The 23,902-nt window shown below is 35.3% G+C and overlaps 1 protein-coding gene across 1 annotated transcript in view; it reads right to left on the minus strand.

Annotated features, from left to right (window-relative positions):
- USH2A (usherin) overlaps window positions 1-23,902 on the minus strand; it is a 342,112-nt gene that overhangs the window by 232,664 nt on the left and 85,546 nt on the right. The window contains exon 21 of the mRNA XM_085542932.1: window positions 17,047-17,277. Within this exon, the coding sequence (XP_085399058.1) occupies window positions 17,047-17,277 (231 nt within the window). The remainder of the gene's footprint in view (window positions 1-17,046; window positions 17,278-23,902) is intronic.

The following is a 23,902-nucleotide window of genomic DNA, read 5'->3' on the forward strand; positions in this document are numbered from 1 at the left end:
TTACATATCAGCACATAATGCACCAGATACTGAGTTAGCTATAATCCAGAAATATAGCTTTGGTATTGCTACCTTAAGATGACCATGTGATTAGAGGTATGAAAGTCAACAGGATGAAGGTAAAATATTAGGTTTGATACTGTAAAAGTAAACAAATATTCTCCACCTGGAACATGCAGAAGACAGAAAGGACTGCACAAAAGCAATCTATCAGTTTTCTCATAGAATTAACTTTTGCCTATGCTTACTCTCACTTATGTTTCCCAAAGCACAGGAAGAACTTATCATATGTATGGAAGTCACAGTCTATGGAATGTTATAGAAAAGACAACTGGATTAGGAGGGAAAACAAACTGCAGCAGTTTTTCAGCATCGGGTTTTTTGTTTTGTTTTTGGGTTTTTTTGGTTTTTTTTGCTTGCATGGTGTGTGGACAGCAGAGTGATAAATGCAACTCAGACCTCTCCAGCTCCCATTGTTATAAGGGTTTGCAGCATGTATGAAGAAACTCTTGCACTACCATCCAGTACTGCAACTAATTTGACTTGACAATTTGCAAGACACTCATACAGATAGATATTATGCTAAGTCATGAGTGCAGCCACCTACCTGTGCAACTGGGATACTACAGAATCATGCTGGTGCTAGTGGAGATCAGGAATAGAATCTTCCTCCTAGCCAGGTGTGCTAACTGGTTCTCAGCTGAGGATCTGAGCTGAGATTTTCCTTGTGTCAGCATGCAAATGAAAAAGTAATAGGACAACAGAAACACAAAGCAGCACCCGCAGTGCAATTTGTGGTATTTCAGTGTTTTTCTATGAATGGCAAAGAGTTCACAGTTTTCTCATGGGTCTTATCAGTACTTGGGGAAAAATCAGGTATATCACTAGATAAGGCATTCTGAACTACATCACTGGCAGTAGAAAATGTGATACAGGAATAAGCATTACTAAATATACTTCAGTAGTAAGAACAGCTGTACAACTCAACCTATGAGTACTTAAATAAAAGACAATTTACACAAAGATTCAACTTGAGGCAAGTGAGAAACTGAGCACTATATGTAAAGCGTATAATGACAGGAAATTAATTGATACAGCATATAACATCTTCTAAATACTATCATAATTCTGTTTGCCCAATGTAAGTTAATTTGCAACACTAAACAAGGAATAAATTAAGCTGCCAAGGTACAGGGATTGAAACAATAACTTTCGTATAATTTCCTCCATTGCCATTTGTATTTGATCCAATTTTATACTTGCACTGGAAACTCTTCAGCACAGAGACTATTAATTTTTTTTCCTAACTTGAAAGATTAACATTCAACCAGTTCTATTAATATAAGCAAAGATATTAGGACAAAAGTGTAAATACATTTCCTAAAAATTTCTTTAACATAGTATGACATTATCTTAAATACACTGTGATATTTTCAAGTGGTTATTGATTGATTATATGTCATCTCAGAATTTTAACTCCTTCAGGAATTCCTGAGTTAAAGACCACTTTGCTGCAGCCTACTTTTATGTTGATTTTTATATTATTGCTTAAAACATGAGTGACTGCAGAATACACAGCTAATTCTGAATGTTGATAACAAGGAAATGCCTTTGCTGCTGCTGTTAAAGTCATTGACAGCTTTTCCTTTTCTCTCCCACTCTCCCTCTCCCAAGATAAGAAGCTCTCAACACAGAAAATCATGATTGATTACAATATTATAATAGATTAAAGAAAAAAAATTGAGAGATTTGCTATACAACACTACCAGGAAGTAATACTCCACATTCCTCTTTTGTTTCCAATGTGAGCATTTTAACTAATACTTCTTGAAATGCCTCACAGAAAGACAACCACATTCAAAAAAACACAACAAAAATAACCTCACAGCAATCCTTGTCCAAGTGTTTTAGCAGTAGATCTAAGTCACCTTTTTTTTTCCTGTTCTGTGTTCCCTGAGGGCTTGAACCGCACTTAACTCCCACTCGCCTCATCCTTACCAATACAAATATATTAACAGAAATCTCATTATAAATGCAGTTAAAACAATAATAAACAAGAAGTCACTGTAAACAAAATCTGAAGTTCCTTTTGCTACTGAAAGAGATAATTGGGGTACTTGTAGCAGCAACACGGTTTCTAGCCTAAAACAAACTAGCCTTACAGGCAAGCTGGGCAAAGACTCTTCTATAGTGTGCAACTCTCAGATATTTCAGTGCAAGAACACTGCTCCTGCTTTGAGCTGACAGGGAGGCTTTGGGGCACAGTGACTGGTAAACCTGAATCCCAGGTTGCTGTAGAAAGGAAGTATTAGGCTATCAAGACAGACTTAAGAGTAGCCTGAAGCTTTACACCCAGCTCAGCCCTGTGCCATACTAAAAGCTCTGAGAAGGACTTTTTAGGACCTATTAGCACATTTTGTCTCACTGTACATAGTAAGGTACCCTGAGGCTATTGGGTGTAGGAAGATTTCAGTTCACAGCTACTAAAGCCAATAACATTGGGCATTTCTATCTCAAAGCAACCTTGAACATTGGCCATTTCTCAAGTTTGTTGCAGTTGGTGATCACTTTGCAATTCTGCAGTACTGTGTTGCCCTAATTTTCACCTCTGACATTTCCCTGGCCCTTCCCAGGCTGTGTGAAAGGTAGAAGGTCTACCATAAAACCAATGATGCAGTCTGTGCTTCATGCAGGATTTCCATTTTGCTCCTTTTTCCCCCTTGGCATATACAGCTCAGTGGTACAACCAGGTATACATAGGAATATCTTAACTTTTTGAAAATTAATGATGCTAGCTGAATGATCTAATGTGGGTTTGGACTAAAAGGCTAAAAATTGAGTACTTTGATCACTGAACTGGAACAATTTGTGACATATAAACACACACAACAAAAGATGATGAAAGAATCTAAAAGGAGGAAAGAGGGAAAAACACCTATAATTGAAAGCTGGAGTGCAGATGGAAAAAGAGATTTCATAATTTAAAAACACTTACTAAAACCTTCCAAATATTGTAACAAATGTATAAGTTCATTGCAAATAACTGCAATATATCTGAATAGCTCCAAAGCATTCATGGGAGTGTTAACTTTTAAAAGATAAAATTATCTTTTCTGTCCATAATTCAATAAGTCTTCCCAATGGTAGGCATTCTCAAACACTCATTCTCCACTGCCTCCTGGAATCTTCCTAAAAAGTTTTTCTCTTGGTCCTACAGTTCATGTAATAATTTGTTTCTGACTCAAAAGATATTATCTGGGATAGTTGTACCTGCCATTCTAGCTTCCATTTTGTTCATCTAGTTATGAAGGTTGATGGGAAAAAAGACTGTAATTTGTGTAAATCGATTCTCCCCTCCCTCCCTGTCTCTGCAGCAAGTCACTGAATGACTTGAAAATGCATAAAATAAAATCCCCTTAGGGCTAAAACTCTACTACATCAAAATTCCCATACTTACTGTAAAGAGAATACATACTATTAACAGTGGCTCCTCTGCTGGAGATGTTTCAACAACAATAACATCAAAACTTCTAAAGTAAACCAGAATTAAGGAGTACTATTAATCACAAACCTCAGGAGAAAAAGAAAAAAAAACAACAACAAAAGTTTAAATAAAAGTATGATTCTAATTATAATTTCTTCACTCAGAAGAAATATGAGGGTGTATGCCATTCTAAACATCAGTTATTATAACTCTCGCTTCCCCAGAACAATGCTAATCCCAACTTACATCCATGTAAGTGTGGACAGAACAAGAATTTTTTTAACAATATAGTTAGATATGAAGTATCAGGTCAAATGTCAAATTTGAGTTATTTCCTGCCCCCTACCAAAAGTAGAGGGCATACTCCTGTCTGAATTCTCAAAGAATAGCACCCTGTATAGCACTGAAAAGTACCATCAGTGTAACACTGAATTGATGAATTACTGCATCTTTTTAGTTGCTCCCCTACTGCTCTAAGGAAGTACTTTTCACTATTTGGTTGTACAGCCCTGTGTGGATTTCACTAAATAGCAGAGAAAGATACATCACAAAATATTGAGAAAGGTAAAGATGTGACCCCCAAAAGCCTGCTTTTATATTTTATAATCTAAACCATAACCATGACCTGAGAAATCAAACAGTCCCTTTTTAACAAGATTCAGATAGGACCTTAGCAGCAGCAGTTAAGTTAGTTTAATGAATACTACAGAGTGCTTTATAAATAATGGTCAATGTTTAAAATCAATGCTCTTGCAAATTGGAGCCAATGCAAAGGGGCTAGCACCAGAGTAAGATGATCCGATTGATGTATTTTGGATCTACTGAAATAAATCCATTTATAGGAGCATTTGCAGGATGACTAAGTTAAAAAAGCACTGCAACAGTCAGACCTGGCTAAGGGAACGCCTCCTCCTACTGACAATATTTCAAACTGATAAAAGAGCTGACCAAGTGCAATCAGTGCTGTGATGAATAAAAGAAAGCTTGGGACCATTAACATTAATGGGACTTGTGTGGCTAAATGCTCATATATTGTACTGAAAATTTACCCAATGGACCAAAAGATTTTTTTTATTATTTTTTTTGCTTGTGCTTCCCCTTATCCCTGTACATTCCATACAATCAATTTCAAAATATTTGCAATGTAATATAAACTTCTAAAATAACTTCACATGATTAATATCCCATGAGTCTCTGAGGGAAAAAAGATAGAAAAAAAAGAATTACTGAGCATGCTCAAGCTACTTGGTAGACTTGAGAAAATAGAAATGCCAGTTTTATAAACACAGATAAAATTGGCTGCTCTAATATCTTTAGGCAGAGTGCCTTAGCCTTGGGGCGCAATAACAAAGATGCTAGCACCTGCCATCTACAATGTGTATTAGGGAATGGCTAATAAACCGTTACCATACGAGAGCTGGCAAAAATTTTGTGAGAAGACAGAAATTCAGACCAGCAAGTATACTTCCAAGAACATATATATCCAGAATACAACCTGGTTCAACAGTTTTAATTTTAAATGTTACAGCCTGTTTATCTTACCATAATTTATTAAATACTCACCATATACCCATTGCTGTACCAAAACAAGAAAAGGGTGTCACTATAATCCCAAGATCCTTCTGCAATCTAACTTGACAAGCACCACAGGATACAATCAGAAGCGAAGGAGCAGATTTACAGTTAACATTGTTCAGCTTTTTCAGGAACACAGTTCCAAACCAAGTTTCAGTCATTTCAGCATAGACTGCCAAGACAGCAGCAAATAAAATCTGCCTTTTTCCATCCCTGACTAACAGAGAGATTGTGCCATGGCTTCTTCGACATGCACCTGGTCATATTAACTCATATCATCATGACCTTAAGCAAGAACAAGATAAGTTCTAGCTTACCAAAATAAAAATCCAGAATGGAGTAGCTTTGTTTACACTCTCAGCACATCATCCCATTTGCTCGGCACACAACATACTACCTGCAGAACATTAAGTCAAAAATGCTAGATACTAATCTGCATGGCCACCTATGGAAGTGGTTCAAGATATCTCAAGTGCCCTTCTCATTATGTTAGTGACCTCTCTGAACAAGGGCTGTTAGTTTCAAGGCTCACCAGAACAAGACTAAACTCCCTCTGCAAGAAGGATAATGGCTATGGAACTCATTAGAGTAACAGATCAGAACGATCACAAATGATCATGTTTTAGAAGACACTCAGGCACCATTTACAAACTATGATAGAAGTCCAGTGTATCAATTGTTGTTCTTATCCAGTACATTGAATTGACTACTGGCTAAAAAAACTGCACAAAATGCATGTGCAAAAAAAGGGCAATTTTGTTTTTCTTAAAAAAAAAAAAAAAAAAAAGCTCATGCTCACTTTCTTTGGTTTTTTTTGTTTGTTTTTTTTTTTTTGGTCAAAATGAAAATAACAATTTTTCTTCATCAAAGATGAGTAACTCTGTCTCCATCTACAACTAGAAGGCCAGAAGGTTACAGCTCTACCATCACAGTATAAGACAGACTTCAAAAATCAACAAAGAAACCAAATTTTCACCAGGAAATGTCTAAAATGGAGAGCAAATGAAAGAATGAAAGCCAGACTATCTTGGTCTTGTAAACTGAGAATCAAAGGACCATCTGCTTCATTTGATAATGAATGTTGCAGAACTAAAATTTATTAACAAGCTAAAAAGGGTTGTATATTGTATAAAATTATTTGTATCCAATTTCTAATTGATATGGCTTAATGTAGAAGGCAGCAGAATACCACACACAGATTCACTCATGACACCCTCCCAGTGGGACGGGAGAGATGAATGGGAAAAATAAAGCAGAACTCATAGATTGAGAGTAGAAATATTCACTAAGATAGAAAAGGAAGACAAGAATAATAGTAGCAGTAATTACATACATATATTTACAAAACAACTGATACACAATGCAAGCGTACCACCCACTGACCACTGTTTATTCTGAATATTTCAGAACAGAGAAACTGGTAATATCTGATATAGCTTAGACCAGCCTAGATAGCAATAGCATCAATAGTTGGTGATCACCAGATCAAAGGCCTTACTTAAATCAATAAAGATAGCTCCAGAACATTGATTACTATCCAACACTATAAAAATATAATTGCTTACCTTGAGAGGAGCAGTACAAGTGAAATGAAAAGGTCATAAAAGGTCAATAATTATTTAAATTAAACTTACATCTTCCTTCATCCGATGGACTGACTCTAGCACACACTAAAATGGTGATGATTTACCAGTTTAAAGAGACATATTAACATGTCAGCAAAGGGCTTAGCAGTAATTGGGTCAGCAGTTTTAAGAAGTCAAGGTTCCAGGTTGTCAGCTTCTCCATTTACGTTCCCAATTAATCTTAAAGTATTATAGATCTTAAGTCAGTAAGCACAGATCTAACTACTTTCAATCAAACTCATTCTGAGTACATACAGACATTGTTACTTTTTGAGACTTTTCTACAATACAGTAAGTATATCACTCTACAAACCTCCTTAGATGAAAAAAGCCATGCAACAACTGCCTGCTGAGATCAATGAATCCTCAAGTAATTTAGTATAGGGCATTTCTGTCATCCAAATTAAATTGTCCTTACACTAGAACAAAATTACTTGGCAGGCTTACATTTTCATTCTAATATTTATGCTAGCAGCAGATTTCCAAATTCTCAGCCACTACTCTGCACTGCTCTTTAAGGTAATAATTTTGTCCACCTACCTTTGCTTTACAGACCATCTATCAATTCAAGTGCATTTCTTAGGAATTTTGAATAGCTTGAGAAAAGATGTAAATGTGCAACTTAATCTAATTACACAAAAAAATCTTGAAAAACAATTAGTTTTACAGGTATTTATTTTCAAAGTAGGAAAGGACAGCCTTGATTAGCCCAACAACTACAGATATGGATTACTCTTCAGAAGTCAAGTTAACAAAGTACATATAGCCAGCACCTAACTAAATATTAATTATGCTCAATTATTAGTTCTTTTTTTTTTTTAATATACATTTACTGAAGAAAAATACCAGCACGTAATTCAACATTCAAATGACATGCTTTCTCACAAAAGCATTGTGTGCTGTATCCTGAGGATCCCATCCAATTATAAAATGTACCATAATCTTTAGACACTGTGTATAACTAATAAAGACTTTAACCGAAATAATAACAACCTTAGCCAAACTAAAACACTACAAATTCAGTATAGTCTCCAAGTCACTGCATTTAAATCACTAGTCATCTGACGCAGAACGTACTTCTAGCCCCAGTGGCTGCAAAATGTAATGGTAGTGACATTTCTGCCATTCACTAACAGTTTTGCACATTTTTCTTAGAAGAGTATATTTTAGAAAAAAAATAAGAGAGAGAATATTATATAAACATGTTTGCTTTGTGCCAAATACCACTATGTGGTAATTAATTTACATCATTCTTTGCATTTTAACAACAAAAGAATTAATTTGTCTCTGTTTTGTTTTGGGTTTTTTAGTTTGTTTCTTTTTGCTCCTTCTTCTAAATAAGACAAATTCTTTAGAAGATCCTTCTTGGCCTCTATATTTCTATGATGGTCCTGGCCATGAAATTCTAATGGTGTGGTAAACACTAGAAAGAAAGGTGAAAAGTCTTGCTCGTGGACTCAGTTTTCTCCTATTTAGCGTCTGTCATACACAGATAAAAAGTAGACAACACCTTGAAGAAGATAGAAGAAAGATCATATACATTATAATGGTCAAATGTGGAAAAAGGAAAGAAAGAAGCAAATCATGGGTAATGACAAAACATGAAAAGAATTTGGGAAAACCAAGAAGAAATACAGGAAAGCAATAGGACAATGAAACAAAACCAGGAGGACCTATAACCACCAGTAAAAACTCTTCTTACCAATACAGTTGAAAAGATATGTTCACAGATACTATACACAGAATACAGTCAAAAATCATACTATTGATTCTTTGTGATCATTTAGTCAGTGTCTCTGATAGTTCAGATCAGAAAGAGATTTCATGAATATTAAAGACTTTTACCCACTGACATCGATGTTAGTCAGTAGCGCTCCAAATGATGGATGTCTGGGATTCTCCTGACAGATTTTTTAAATTATTACTATTATTACTCAGATCAACTATTTGGTCAACGTTAGGACTTTAAAAGTATATCCTCAAAACTTACAAAGTAAAATAAAATGAAAACTGTCTGCAAAAAATAGTACATATAGAGGATGAATAATGACATAGTCTACAATTATATACAGACGCATTTCCCATAAGATATCTGCCTCGAGGATTTTATGATGTTCAGCAACTAAAACAGAATTCATGTAGCAAATAAGGATTTTGTGCATAGAAGCTTGTCTTATTTGATTTAGTGCTCTGAGGATGTTTGATGAAAGAGGAAGGGGAGTATGAAAAGTGAATGGACAGTTTCACTGCTAATACCATTCAATGTCACTCTGAAGAAACCTGCCTCTGCCTCTTCCACAATGTACTTCTGCAAGACTATGCCAGTCACTTAACCTGAACTTCTCAGAGTTATTCACTTGTTACATACTCATCTTCGGCCTTGATCAACGTGGTCTAGTAGAAGGTGCCCTTGCTTGCAATTGAACACTCTACAGTGAGTGATATGTGGAAGCTTTTTGTGTTCCTAATTGAACAGAAGTTAACATGAATAGAAATCTCCTAAATCTTGAGTCCTCTCTGTAGAACTGAACACTCAACATTAGGATTTCCTAACATATTCAGTCCTCTTTTTAATTTACTCAGTCTCCATTCATAATAAAACCAATACTAGTTCTGTAAAATCATAAATATATGTTTACAAAGTACTCGGAATAGTAAATGAGTATGTTTGGTGGCCCTGCTAGGCAGGGGGGTTGGAACTACATGATCCTTGAGGTCCCTTCCAACCCGGGTCATTCTGTGATTCTGTGTGTGTGTGTGAATACATCAACCAAAACAGCACAAGAAAAAACTTAAACTCTGCACTTCCTGAGGTGATATACATAGTGAGACAGACATCAAACCATATACAGACTAGTAAAAAATTTTAAAAAGGAATAGCTTAAAATCTATGGAAGAACTTGTTTTTAATTAAACAATAAGATGCAAACATAACACAAAAAATAACAAGGCTGAATTAAGTTTTTACAGATTATTCAAACTCAGTTTCCCAAGTTCTAGGCACTTCATTGTGCAAACCAATTTTTCATACACGCACTAATACAGACAGCCACTTTTTCCTCCAATTTGCCACAGCCTAATCCTGAATGATACTTTTGTTGTAATGGTATTACTCAGTCTACAATCTGATTGATTTTAGACCTTAAATACTGAATCTTAACACACTTAAATTTTTAATCCTTTAATTTCTCTATTCTGCCAGTAATTGATAAGGACTGTCACACTTAGAAGAGGTCTTAATTTAATCACTCTGGAAATCAATTAGAAGATAAAAACTTCCGTATGTTACTATTATGACAATTTCCTGATCAAATGCACAATGTGATCATAATCAATGCACGACTCTTCACACACTTTTAGTCAATATATAATTCAGTAGTTACTCCTTCACCACTTAAAAACACAATAAAGGAAGGAACTGAGGAATTCACATCTCATAAGAAGGCATAATTTAAAAGCTCAGTATCAGTCAAGTGTAATGTCTCAAGTCATCAGAAGACATAACCCTTTCCAGTAATAAAGGCCAAATATAGGCCAGAAGGCATTAATTTCAGATGAAGTATCTCACCAGTCAAGACAGTACTAGACTTCTTCTTGTGGAAGAGATTATTCTTTCATACTATTGACTCAAAGCTTGCTGAAGGACACAGATGATTAAGTCCAAGACCCACTACAGAGTTCCTACATCACAGAATTATATAATCATTAAGGCTGAAAAAGACTTCTAAGATCATCTAGACCAACTGTCCACCTACCACCAATATTTCCCACCATGTCTGTCACTGCTACATGCATACATTTCTTGAACACCTCCTTGGATGGTGACTCCACCACCTCTGTGGGCAGTCCATTCCAGTGCTCAACCACTCTTCTGCAAACTTTTTCCTAACATCCAACCTGAACCCCTCTGGCACCACTTGAGGCCATCCAATTGAGACCTATCCTATTATTATTTAATCTGGACACAAGAAAAGTAAAAGAAATACCAGACATACAGGCACATTTCATATGTGGAAACTCATCTGGCATAAAATGGTTTGGAGTATAAATGGTAACACTGTCAGAATAGTTTATTAGTTTGTAAAAACACAAACTTGGTAACGATTATTACCCTTGACTACACCTGCATGCTTTGAAAAAAACTGTAAGAAACATTTATTCTGCCAGTTCTTAAGTTTGTCATGCACAGAGAGACTGTAAACTACATTTCAAAATGACTTCTGCCCAAAATTTACAGAAAAACATCCAAAGCTCTGACACATGGAGAAGAGCTGCTGTTTTACAGAGCACAAGTTATGTGATACATTTATGATAATCAAAAGACCCAGTTCTGTAAATGTTTTGCACAAACAACTGAAACTGTGATCTAGTCTGGCAAAGGGTTTTGGACTAATTCAAAGCATTAGGACAAATTTATGCTCCGAAAGTTGATGTGCACAAGCAGAAAAGTTTGTTTCAATCACACAGTGTAGAATGTCGCACAACAGAAATGTCAACACCAGAAAAAAATGTGCATTGGCATTAAAGACAAGAAGCAAAAACAAACTAACCAAAAAAAGCATGCAGTTCTATGCTAAAGCATGGGCTGTGTTGCTGATCCGTTTAGCTGAAAAAGGGAAGCACGAGAAATACTACAGAAAGAAGAATCTTTCTTTTTGTCTTGTGGTTACAATAAATCATTTTTAAAATAAAAAAGATGGAGAAAGTAGATAGTTGATATTGATAGAAAGTATGTCTGTGCCTAAACAAAACCAGTTCATCTTAGTGAAAATATTGCCCCTGTAACACTGGCAAGGTCAACATCAGCTTGGCTTATCTGCTGCCAATGTTCCTATTGTGCACGTTAGAAAATGTTTTAAGATGTTTTCCCATAAAGCAGCAGAGTTCACTTTGTTGTACTGGATCATACCTTTCTCTCGAGACATAACTCCTCACTCCGTAACTTTCTTGAGATTTGGAAGGAAGAAAGGAAGAAAGGAATGTGTTTTTCAAGATCTAACTGTGAATTCATGTGAAGTACTAGGACTAAATCCTAGCTAAAATGTCTGTGCAAACAGTCATCAGGCGGGAAAAAAAGGCTAGTTCCCTTTCTTACTGAATCCAGACACTTCATGGTAATTTAGACAATCTTTATCTTACTTTCTTCCCCTGAATATCAAGATATGGGTTCAAATTTTGTGAAGACAAGAGGAGAAAATGTAAGAACTTAGCATAAAAATTAAAAGCAGCACTAAGGGGAAGTCTGTGGTAGCAACCTAGACAGAAAGGAAGCAATAAAATACATGTTTGAAGAGCTCTTCAGTGCATTATTTACTAAAACAGTCTGGAAAAATGAGTGACATTATCAAAAGTTACTTGAAATATAAAGTGTGTTCCTCAAGTCAGCTAACAGTGCGCTCTCTTCCTTTCTCTCAGTATTTGACAGCTGTGTATAAGAATTTCATTTGTCATAGTTTTCCCCCTAGAAAAACTCTACTGTCTTCAGTTCAGCATAACGAAATAAAAAAGGATGATACTCATAAAGCTTGGTACATAAGGAAAAAATGCTGACACAAAGCCAAAAAAGGTAAAAAGTCAATTTATCTTTTCCTTTTCCAGTTCTATTCATTCTTTAGGGTAAGGCTGAAGAAAACAAAATTAATACCATTTGCCTTAGAGTTGTGCCTATGAATTTGGGAAACCAGAAGTTAGTCAGCCTAACCTTGGTCACCAAGGACACCATGCAGTAAAGAGACTGAGAATATAGGCAGACTATAGAAGTAGGTTAAAAAAAGAAATGGTTGAAGTTGGCTCAAGGCCTGTGACAAGTGGCACAAAGTCCAATGGGCAGTATTTCCCAGGGAGAATTACTAGGACTAATTCTTTTTAACAGAATACATTAGAATGAATCCCTGCTGAAGGGAATAAATGTACTTTCAGAAAGCTTGCACATGACAAAGAATTGAGGGCTGCAGTTGATGCACTGCAATTCAGAAGAATCATGACAGGCTGAAGAAACGGGCGGGTAGGAACCTTGTGAAATTCAACATAATTCCCAGATTCATTGGCTTAATCTGAGTTTATAATAGGATATAGGTTTGGAAAACATTCTTAAAGGTCAAAGAATCAATCCACTTACTCCAAAGCATAATCAGTTTTACCTAGGTTATTCCTGAGAGATGTTCATCCAGCTACTCTCAAAAATCTCCCATGCCAAAGCTTTATCTCCCACAACCATCCATTCCTTTTCTAAACTAGTACTTCAGAAGAATTTACTTCTGACAAGAACATCTCCCTTTCCACATTTTAAGTTTATGAATCTATTGCCTCTGTACTCACAGAAGACAATTTCATTCTGCTCATTTAAAGCACACAGTTTTACATAAAAACCATTATCACGTCTCCTTCTAGTCTTCATTTCATAAATACATTTAGATTTTCCTCTTAACATTTCTTTTAGAGCTTCAATCCTCTCTTTTTGCTTAATTTTCAGCTAATAACATTCCACACCTCTGGGATGCTGGAAAAGGACTGTTTATTTGGCTCCATATGCTATTGAAAATACTTGTGACTTCTACTATGAAACGCTTCCACAATACTATTTGGAATGAAACTACAACGAGAGTTCTCTGAATGACCACAGCCATTTTCAATTCTTCTTCTCAGTTCAAAGGTAAACAATGCTTGTGCAAACTCATTAAGAAACACCATTTCTGTCAAGATTTTCACCTCTGAGAAATATGTGAGTACCTGATTCAGAATTTGGACATAAAAACACTAGCACAGGTGCATTTTTTGCTGGAATAGTCATTATTAAGACTATTTTCTGACATTAAGAATACCATTGTAAAGAGCTCAACATGTAAGGCTGAACATCTTACCTCATAGTTATTTTCTAATCATTGCAGAGCTGAGTTTGTATCATATAGAGATTGGCAAAGAGTTTGCACTGCAGGCAAGACATTTATTTTTAAGCATCCTACAGAAGAAACTTACTTCAGACAATTTTGATTTAAAGCAAGGCCCAACACTAAGGTTTCTTTAGAGAAGACTGAACTTTTTAATATGTGGATAGCTTCCTTTTCACAGCAGCGGCATCCAAGAGGAACCACAGTAAAATAATACTAGTTAATTCAACAGTTTTGAAAAAGCACAATGAATCCTTCACCCATCAAAAAAAAAAACAACAACAACAAAAACAACAAAAAACACAAAAACAAACAAAAAATAAACAAAAAATAAACCACAAAAAAACAAAACAAAGACAAAAACAAAAACATATTTTATCACTAAATAAAGACTTCCTTTCTGCATAGATCTATAAGTTTAATTCCTGAAATCAAGCCCACAACATTTTGAGCAATATATGATGTATGCACGGAATTTTTGCACTAATATTAACTTTTCACCAGTCCTTACAGACTTAATCCAGTATACCCACTACAGAAAAGAGTACTGCAGCTTTTGATAAGATTTTCTATGAAGTTTAAAAAACAGCAACCCTGTTTCTGTAACACAGAGTATCCACCAATATATTCAAGAGCGTGCACACCTGCTTTCTCAGAGAGTCTTGTTTCCAAAGAAAACATGATGCGATCCCCTACTCCACATAAAACAAAAAGATGAAGTTGCCTATCTACTGGAGATATTTACATGTTATGAATCCTGAAGAGAAGGTAGTGCCTCAAATTAGAACTAAACATGATTCAAAGCAGGACTCATTGGCACAGGTCATCATTCATATACCTGTTTTTATTTCATCTCTTCACAAACCTCAAGTCCTGACCTTCAACCAAAGAGCAAAAAGGAATTATGGAATAAAAATAAATATATTTTTTGGCTAGTTGCTGAAATTCACAGACACATAAACACAGTTCAGCATGCTGAATCCAACAGTCTCATAAAACTTACTGTATATCCTTGCTAGAAAGCAGACAAAGGCCCTAGCTTTCCTGCATGGAAAACTATTCTACAGCTCATCAACTCATGAGAAATGAAAGCCAGGTTAACATGGCATCATGCTCATTACCTTAACACTAATGTGTTTTGACCTTTTTTTTTTTTTTGATTTTGCCAATAGACCCCATCACTAGAGGAACAATACAAGTACTATATGAATTTGAATATTTTTAGACAATCTACAGTTCTTCAGATTCCAAGAACTGTGGCAGAAAACAGATCCCACTTTTAGGGAACAAATTAAAGCTTTTGGAAACCTTGATTTAAACCTTCCCCACTATGGACTGGGTAGTCCAGTTAGGCCCATATTCAGAAAGGTAATTAAGCACCAAACTTAAAATCAATGGATTGGAGTTCCCAGCTGTACAATGAGATCTGGGCCTCACTCTGCATACTTCAGATCCTTGTCTATAAGATCAGAACAATAGTACTTTCTCTAGGTACCAAACAGGATGACTTAACAATGACTTATCTGGACAAATATCCTAGTTTGTTCTGGTTCTCGCTCATCTTCAGGTACTCAGATCAATAAATCATCTATTAGAGAGACCACAATCTAAACAAATAATAAATTGTGTTTATTCAGCCAACAGGTTCCAATTTCAAGGGAGTTTTAACATCATCTTTGAATCCACCTCTTCAAACTCTCACAAACTACCACCTCAAGAAGCCTTGCTCATAGTATCACTCTGTACAACATAACAGAACAACATCCTGAATCGGTGGTTGGATAGACAAGCTCTGGGCTTTATTAGTCATAGATAGGCATGTTAACAATCCAAGTAGAGCATCTCCCCTTTCTCCAGCACTCTCAGAGATATATGGAGGGAGGATACCTGTGATTCCTGTAATTACTTGGCTGGCTAAACTACTTAACTATATTGCAGTGTTGGGATTGACTAGAGCTCTACTGAGAAAAATTGTAGCTCAGTATTTAGATATTGATAAAAAAAAAAAAAGAGAAAAAGATAAGAGATGGCTAATATTATTATTTTTAAACTAAATATATGGTAAAAGGTGCAAACTCTGATGTCAGGAAAGCTATGTAGCCATTTGGCTGTGGAAAAGAGCCCAACAGCTGCTCTCATAGGCTCCTGCACAGAGACAGGTTTTGCAAGTCAACATGGTGTCAATATTTAACTAACACATTATCATTTATTATTACTCCACTACCAATTGAGTAAGCACCTAGCAAGAAAATAAAATGGAAATGCTCATCAACTTTTTATTTTTTTAAACATCAGATTCACTGTGTGATCATAGAGAAGGTTGCTTTTGTTTTATAGACAAAGGTTGTTGTTTTTGTTTTAAACAAAAACGGATTCACACACATACTAGCAAGTAGGAAGATTCATGTGATCCAACAAAACTGCCAAGGTATCAGTTACTGAGTTTGCTTCAAATCTTTGGGGTTCTTTCAGGTGTCAACACTACTGCATGCTTTTTGCAGCCTTAACTCATAGCAATCAAGACTCAGTACCAGGCTAAGCTGTATCACTGAGCAGTAGGGTTTCAATATCATCAACATGCAACGGAACATGTGCTGTGACTGATATCCAGATTCGTTAAGGGTTTTCCTTTGCTGCTGTAAGCTAATGTGTATACACACACACACACACCTTTTGCATACCTTATTAAAATCAAAGAAATAAATCTTCAGCTTTGCCATTTTTTCTTATGCTATTAAAAAGCCATGTTCCATGTACACATTGTAGTATTTCAGTGACAGACCACAACAGCAACTCAAACACAGAATTGGATTTATCTAGATATTTTTCCCAGAACTGCATTGTTTATATCTTTGGTTTAACCATGAAGTGAAGACATCAGCAAAATCTGGGAATCACAGGCCATGGGAAAGCTGGTCTGTAAAGATCTGAAAGACTCACAGTTCCAAAACATATATCTAAACAAAAATAGAGCAGTCCAAAAAGAGCACACTTCTGTCACTTTGGCAGTACTTTTTCTTCCCTTGACTAAAGTATCAAAACACCACAAATGATCTGAGCACAGAAAAGTGCTCATGAGTACTTGCACAACCTCAGAAATTGTCAAAAAGATATGAAATAAAACAGGCGTGAGTAGTCACAGCAAATTCATTGAGAAGTTTTGATCCCAGATGAATAAGTCAAATCCATCTTACATTTACTACAAGGAAATGAGTCAAATATGCAGCAGCATTCACTATCATGTACATCTCTAAGCCCAAAGACAAGGGAACAAATCCCACAAGTCCAATAAAGTTTTCTACAGGCTTTTTATGTGACAATCAAAACAGACCACACATCACTAACAATCGCATTATGTTGTAAATTAAAACTCACATATTTAACCATGGAAATGTTAAAAATAATGACAATAAATTGTTAAACAAATGCAGAGTATAACTGATATAATTTTTTAAAGACATTTAAACTAATTTACCTGTAAAGAAAGCATTGGCAGGAAGAGTTGAACTGGCAAATCTGTAATAACCATTTCCTGGGAAACGGACTCCTTTTGCTACTTCTGTATTCCATGTAGCTAAAGACGAATCCATCCTTTCCACCTGGTAGGCGGGAGAAGGTCCATTAAGTTCTTCAGGTTCCTTCCAGCTAATCTTTACCATTGTACTGTTTATTCCTTCAACACGAGGGGCACCAAATTTTCTTGGAGCTGTGCATTAAAACATATAGATATATGCATTTAGGAATTATAGGAAAAAGCTGTTTCTTATACTTAACAGTTTTCCAAAAACATCCAGCTTCAGCTTCTAGTCCCCTTAAGAACAAATTTCCAAAGAAGCTTCATTGGAAAAAAGAATTCTTAATTTTTAAAGGAACTTAAGCTTTCAGCTTCACAAGAAGCATCCTGTGCTTTAGGCTTTGTACAATTTCTGTATTTCCCCCAATGAGTCTCTCAAGCTGTACTCAAAGGAAAGCACCTATCTGTATGACTTTCAGTGTTGGAATTCAATGAGAGACCGAAGGAAAATCTGACTGATTAATTAAGTCTTGCTACATCTCAGCAGCATGGTGTATAACAATACAAGTCCTTTATCGCTAGATGAACTTATCCTACTCAACAGGAGCAGAACAGCTATTAAGCTGAATAACAAAGGCCTACAAGATCATTTTCTCTTTATGGCATATGCACAACCCAATAAGAAATTAACATATGTTCAGAAAATTATTTAGTTCAAGAAATGCTTGCTTCTAAACTTCTTTCCACCATTGCTGGTGTGCAGTAAGACTCCATGCAAGATCATGTGTGAGGCTATGAATATATCTAGCTTTATGGTATTACAATAGTCCTCCTACCAACAAAACCAATATGTTGATTCTATTACAAGACTTGATAGATTTTTTCACTCTGTAGCTGAATTCTGAACAGAATACCTCTTTTTATTCCTTTTAAGTACTGTACAGTAAGCCACTGGAGGGCAGCAAGATCTATTTGGTTAATGGCATAATGGCCATACAAGTGGAAAGGAATGGTCCAGCACTGAAACAGTAAACGATGTCATCTGGAGAAGGAGTACAAGAACACTTTACTATCTATTTAATCTCTATCTATCTTACCTTTCCTTTTTTTCTTCCTCTTCTTTCCATAATAAAGAAAAGGGTTTAGAAACAGAAAACTTCATTTGTAACCAAGAAGTGAAATACAATGACAACCTGTAAAAATTATTTGTTCCCATAATGACATAGTAACGACCAATAAACGCCTCTCACGAACAATAAAATCTGAATTAAAATATGGGTCTTCAAAATCTGACATTACTTCACAGCGTAGCAATGTATACAGGGAGATCTTTAGAGGAAAAGAAATTGCTTCATTTACAAGGAATTAATAACATCCTTTTAAACATTAGTGCATTTCCACAATAATTTACATATTTTTCATTTTTCCTATTTGCCTGTAGCATGTTACTACCTTTTTCTTTCTTTCCCCTCCCTTCCCCCGACTTGATAAATATTCTTCTTGGAGAAAGCAGTGAGTGGGGGAACTGGGAAGCTGCCAGTGACACTATATGCTGTAAATTCCTGCTTAGGCATCATTTATGACTTCACAATCTAATTAGTATCTCACGCTATGTTAGAAATTTACAATGTCAAAATTGAAGTAATGCAGCGTGAGGTCATAAGCTTTCCAGCATAAGTAGGGCACAGCGCTAATGAATTGTGGTATTAATGCACAAGTTTAAATAGAAAACATGTCTTCACAATCAAAACTTCACCTTTGGAAGGATCTGGTGTACATCAGCATTTTAAATGTGAACATAAGAGGTTGAGCCCTTCAGTTTGGCTTTGTGATGGTAAAACGAAAATAATAAAATTCATTATTTCTAAAACACATACAGCTAACACTCATGACAATAACTGTACCTTACATATCTTCCTTTAAAGTCTAGTATTAATAAACGGCAGATAGTTGGACCATAATTATGGCATCTCTGGTACCCAAACCTGAAGCTTTTATGGGGCTTATGCAATTAACTACTTAAATGCATCGTAACACTCGCTTCTCTGACAGGGAAGTATTGATTTTTTAATCATTTTCAAGTCTCCTCCAGCACAAATAAATGTACTACAGTTACAGTTAATGCACTGTGTACACGCATTAAACACTGGCATGACACAATTTATTATTTTGTGATATATGGAATAGAAGACTACCCTTTTAGAAAGTAACATTTACGCTGTAACATTAGTATTTAAACTAGAGCCTCATTAATGCTTGAGGATTCTTGTGCATCAAGACAATGGAAGACTATACACAACGTTACATCAGTCAAAAAAGGAAAACCTGGGGAAAAAAAACAAACCTCTTCACATGCACAGACAGCACAGAGAATAAATCCACAGCACTAGAGCAGCGTAGTACTAAAAAATCAAATTAAAAATTTTCAAGACTAAAAGATACACTATATATTTTCCTAAAGGTGTCACTGTGGTACCTGTAGCTACTTTCTGAAAGATGAATCGACTACAGTTTTACCTACTTAATTTTTTTTTAGTCACGTTCTGTTAAGACACATCTGTCAAAATAATGAGTGCACTACATTTTAGTAGATTCAAAGTCACATTTTGTGTATTTTAATTATGTAGTTTTAATGTCTTGCTATATAATACATATTTAATATATTATAAAGCTAGAACAGTATTTAAAAGTCTATGATTGCTGCATGCCATTGTGTAGCACAGGGCACAAAAAAGACCAATAAAGACAGATGGTCCATACAGCTTACGTTGAAGTCATATATCTAAATATAGATGTTGCTACACAGGTCATTATAAATAAGCCTTTCCCATGTGTGCATGCACACGCATGTACACAAAAATGAAGTTGGTAAGTAAAGAGCAGTTAATTTTGTTTTGTTTGAAATAATATCATTTTAGTTTTAGACTCCAAGACAGATGCCAGCATTTCACTCTGAACAGATGGTAATTCCATCTAATAGTGCATCTCTGTATTAGTAAGGTCTGTTGTGTATACAAACAGTAATAAACACTAGGTAAGGATCAAAATAAATTTTAATTGTTGACATTAAATTCTGGCAGCCGCGGTTCTAAGGATACAATACTCTTTTCTCAAGTCTGTCAGGTTTACTAATACAACTGCTAAAGCTTTTCCATACTCTGCCAGATTCTTGTCCCAGAAATAACATATTTATGGCATGACTAAATTTAACAGGTTTAAGTGTGTTTGAATAACTACTACTCAGCATATTGTAGGTAGATATTTGAGGACCTTTCCACAGAACACTTCAATTAGCCATTCTGAATCACTCAGAATGGTAACAATACCAAAAAATACGATTTTCAATAATCGTTCATTTGCACTCGAAATACACATGTACAAATTAAAACAGAAACTCGAGAACAAAAACATCAAGACTGCACTTTATCATTTTGGAGGTTTGCTTGCAGGTGAAATTACCTAGCCTAGCTCGTGGTCATCCATTTCATTTTTGCTACAGTTCAGAAGACCCTGAGACAGTCATAACATTTCTGACGTAATCTATTATTTCCTTTCTCTTTGTAACAGCATCAACAATTTAAATAGTAATAGTAAAAAAATAATACTTATGCCAATGGATATTTTAATTTTTTTTTAGAAAATACTTTAGAGTCCGTTCTGGAATTCTCCCCAAAACAAACAAACAAAAACCCTCACACCCCTAACAACATCAAAAGAAAGTTTAATAACATGGCTATGCTACAGTCATATTTCTTTAAAAATAGATGTACTACACAGTATTTTTTAAAAATGGTGAAAAATATATTGCTTCCACCATATGGGACAACCAACGACTCACCAACCGATTTAAGATGCAGCATATTGAGCTGACCATATGTTACAGTGCTGTTGAATGGCTGAGTGATTCATGCCCGTCACATTCTAGTATATCAATTAAAGCTCCTTGAAGTCTGCATGATTTGTGTCTCTGTTATTAAACCCTGCTAATTCATCCCACTTACACATCTGTTATAAATCTCTAGGAGTGCTGCATGATTCATGGCAATCTGTGAGCATGGTACAGCAAATTCTTCTCCTTGTAATTAACAGTAAATTGTTTTACTGCCATGCAATGAATTTTTCAGTTATATTGCAAATGAACTCCTAAATGCACGGTTCTTTCCTAAGAACTGACTTATATCATTAGGCAATTAAAAAGTATTGCTTTGAACCAAAAGCTTTTAATCAAGAGAAGTACAACTTAAACATAGCTTAAAACCTTACAAATTTGATATAGAGGAAAAAGAACAATCTGAGCTATTTTCTGCAGTACAGTGTGTCAGGAGGGGAGGAGAAACAAATAACTTTTCAGTCCCAGTTATTTCGCTGAAACTCAAAGAGTATTTTAACTACAGCTTGCACACTTGGCAAGACAACTATGAGCAGACACTGTTTATCTCAGAAGTTACCTAAGTCATCTGTCATTACCAAATTTCTCAGATTACTTTACACTTTCCTAATTGTAAAACAGCGTCTTTATTCTTGAAATAAATAATTGGATAATTAGCCAGGCTGAATCATCAGAGGATTCCAATGCTGTTCAAGTGTACTTGTCAAAGGTGAAGCAAATTCATTCCAGCTTTGCCTCTGCAGCCTTCTGAAGAGGCTTTGATATTTTTCCCCGTTACATTCTTGGCAGCAGCCTCAAATTCATGAGTCCATACATCAAGTCAGTAGTTTAACAACAAATGAAATTAAATTCAAAGAAGGGAAACTAATTGAAGGACAGCAACAAAAGTGTTTGGTAATGTGCTTTTTAATATGGCATGCCACATTTGCATGATAATTTTTCCTTTTTAGCATGGAGCAGAAAGTGACTAGCTTAATGAGGGATTATTCAAGACAGGAATGAACAAAATGCATTCATAACTAAGAACAAAGATTGTATTATGAAACGGAAACAGGCAACTGCCGAGAAGTAACTGGATGATTGGTTTATGCATTATGAATAAAAAGGTAGAAAAATATTTATATTAGTATTCGCTAATGACTATATATACAAGATTGTTGTAATTAAAATTATAAATTAACATATTAAGAGTGCTTGTTTAATCACTTTGGGTCCTATTCACAATAAAGAGACTTATGTACATGCATGCAAAACAATCTGTGTTTTCAGGCCAGCAGCAAATGGCCCTCACATTTCTCTTCTGCAACAAAAGAAAATATACATTACTAATTACTTGTCTAATGGGCATTTGTGAATTTAAAACTGAGGCATAGCATTTCATAGACAAGTAGTCTATAACAGGCATAAGCAAATGCTATATTGCCATGACAAACAGGTTAAGGTTTTTGAAAAGGGCTTGCTCTATACCTTATCCATGAATGGGGGAAAAAAAAAAAAAAAAAAAAAAAAAACTCAGATTAAAAGGGTAATCAAAAAGAAAATGACAACAAGGAGTGCAAGACAGCCCAGAAAGCCCATCAGCATCATTACCCCAGTAAACCCAGAGGCAACTCCAAAGCCACCAATACAACTACTTGAGAAGTCTGCTAAGAAGCCAGATGCAGCTGGTGCTGGAAAAACATCTTCGACAAATTAGCTTCTGAACCCTATAATTGCCATCAAAAGCAAAAGATGAATAATACAATGTGGTGGGGTAAATGGCAGAAATCACAAAGCCATACTTTGGTGTCTCTTAAAAAAATTAAAAAATAAATGAAGTTGGGGGAAAAAAATGAAGAAGGGCAAAGGAAAGACGAACTTAATTACAAGAAATAAGTTCAGACACAGTAGTTAATGAAAAATGGTTGTATAGATTGTTTAAGGCACACTTTGACAGATATAGTAAAGGGTAAGATAAGCAGTAGTACTGGTCCAAGTACTTGTATGGCTAGTACCATCCTGCTGAAATGTTTAAATTAACAGGAATTTTAAAAGTGTTTATCCACCTAGCTAAAAATCTTGGAAAAAAATTGGAAAATTTGGTGCATCTTTTGTCATGCAATAATAATCTTTTGTAATGCAAATAATAACTTAATGCAAACACATAATCAAAAAAATAAATTCTAAGGGAACATGTCCTTCACTGGTACTAGTAGATGTAATTTTATTCATTTCAAGGTACCAGCTCAGAATCTTCAAAACTATGGAATATGCATCTTAGTTTAATATTAAGGCTGATCAAGAAAGTGTAAGTATGTGAGACTACACACATACTCATGACTAAGCATAAGCAAAAAGAGGTTCTGTTACTGTTCTGTCACCTTCATTTGTGAAAGCTTCCATTCAGCTTTATGATAAAATAACTTAATTAGTACAAATTCTATTTTGTTTACTTAACTCTCTCCCTCTCCTCACATTCTTCTGTCTCAAATGTCATCTTTTACAACCATTTACAAATATCATGACTGTGCATACTGGAAAAAAGGGAGATTTTTTGTCAGTCTGAGACACAAGCACGTATGACCTTTTTTTTTCCATGGATTTTAACTTTCATTTTCACTCTCCTCCAGCTAAGCTACTCAGGAGATATCCCTGGTACAGACACCTCTACTGAACCATGTTAGAAGGGATCTGCTTTTTAAAATAATTTAGAAGCATTCAATCAATTTAATCTTTACTCCAAAAGACTTCTCACTAAAAGATCAGCGTACTGTCACTGCTGCTGCTGCAATCTACAGAAGTCCCTTTCTTTAGCTTTTGCATTTTATACTCTTACTATACTTCCTCAGCCTTTTTGTTTCCAGTGATTTAATGGCATTGTTTCTGTCCATATATTTTCTGTGTTGCACCATATAAAAAGCATGTTGCCAGAGAAATTATCTTAATGAA

This window comes from Coturnix japonica, chromosome 3, assembly GCF_054131305.1.
Source record: "Coturnix japonica strain WE chromosome 3, WE-NBRP24, whole genome shotgun sequence".
Lineage (NCBI taxonomy): Eukaryota > Metazoa > Chordata > Aves > Galliformes > Phasianidae > Coturnix > Coturnix japonica.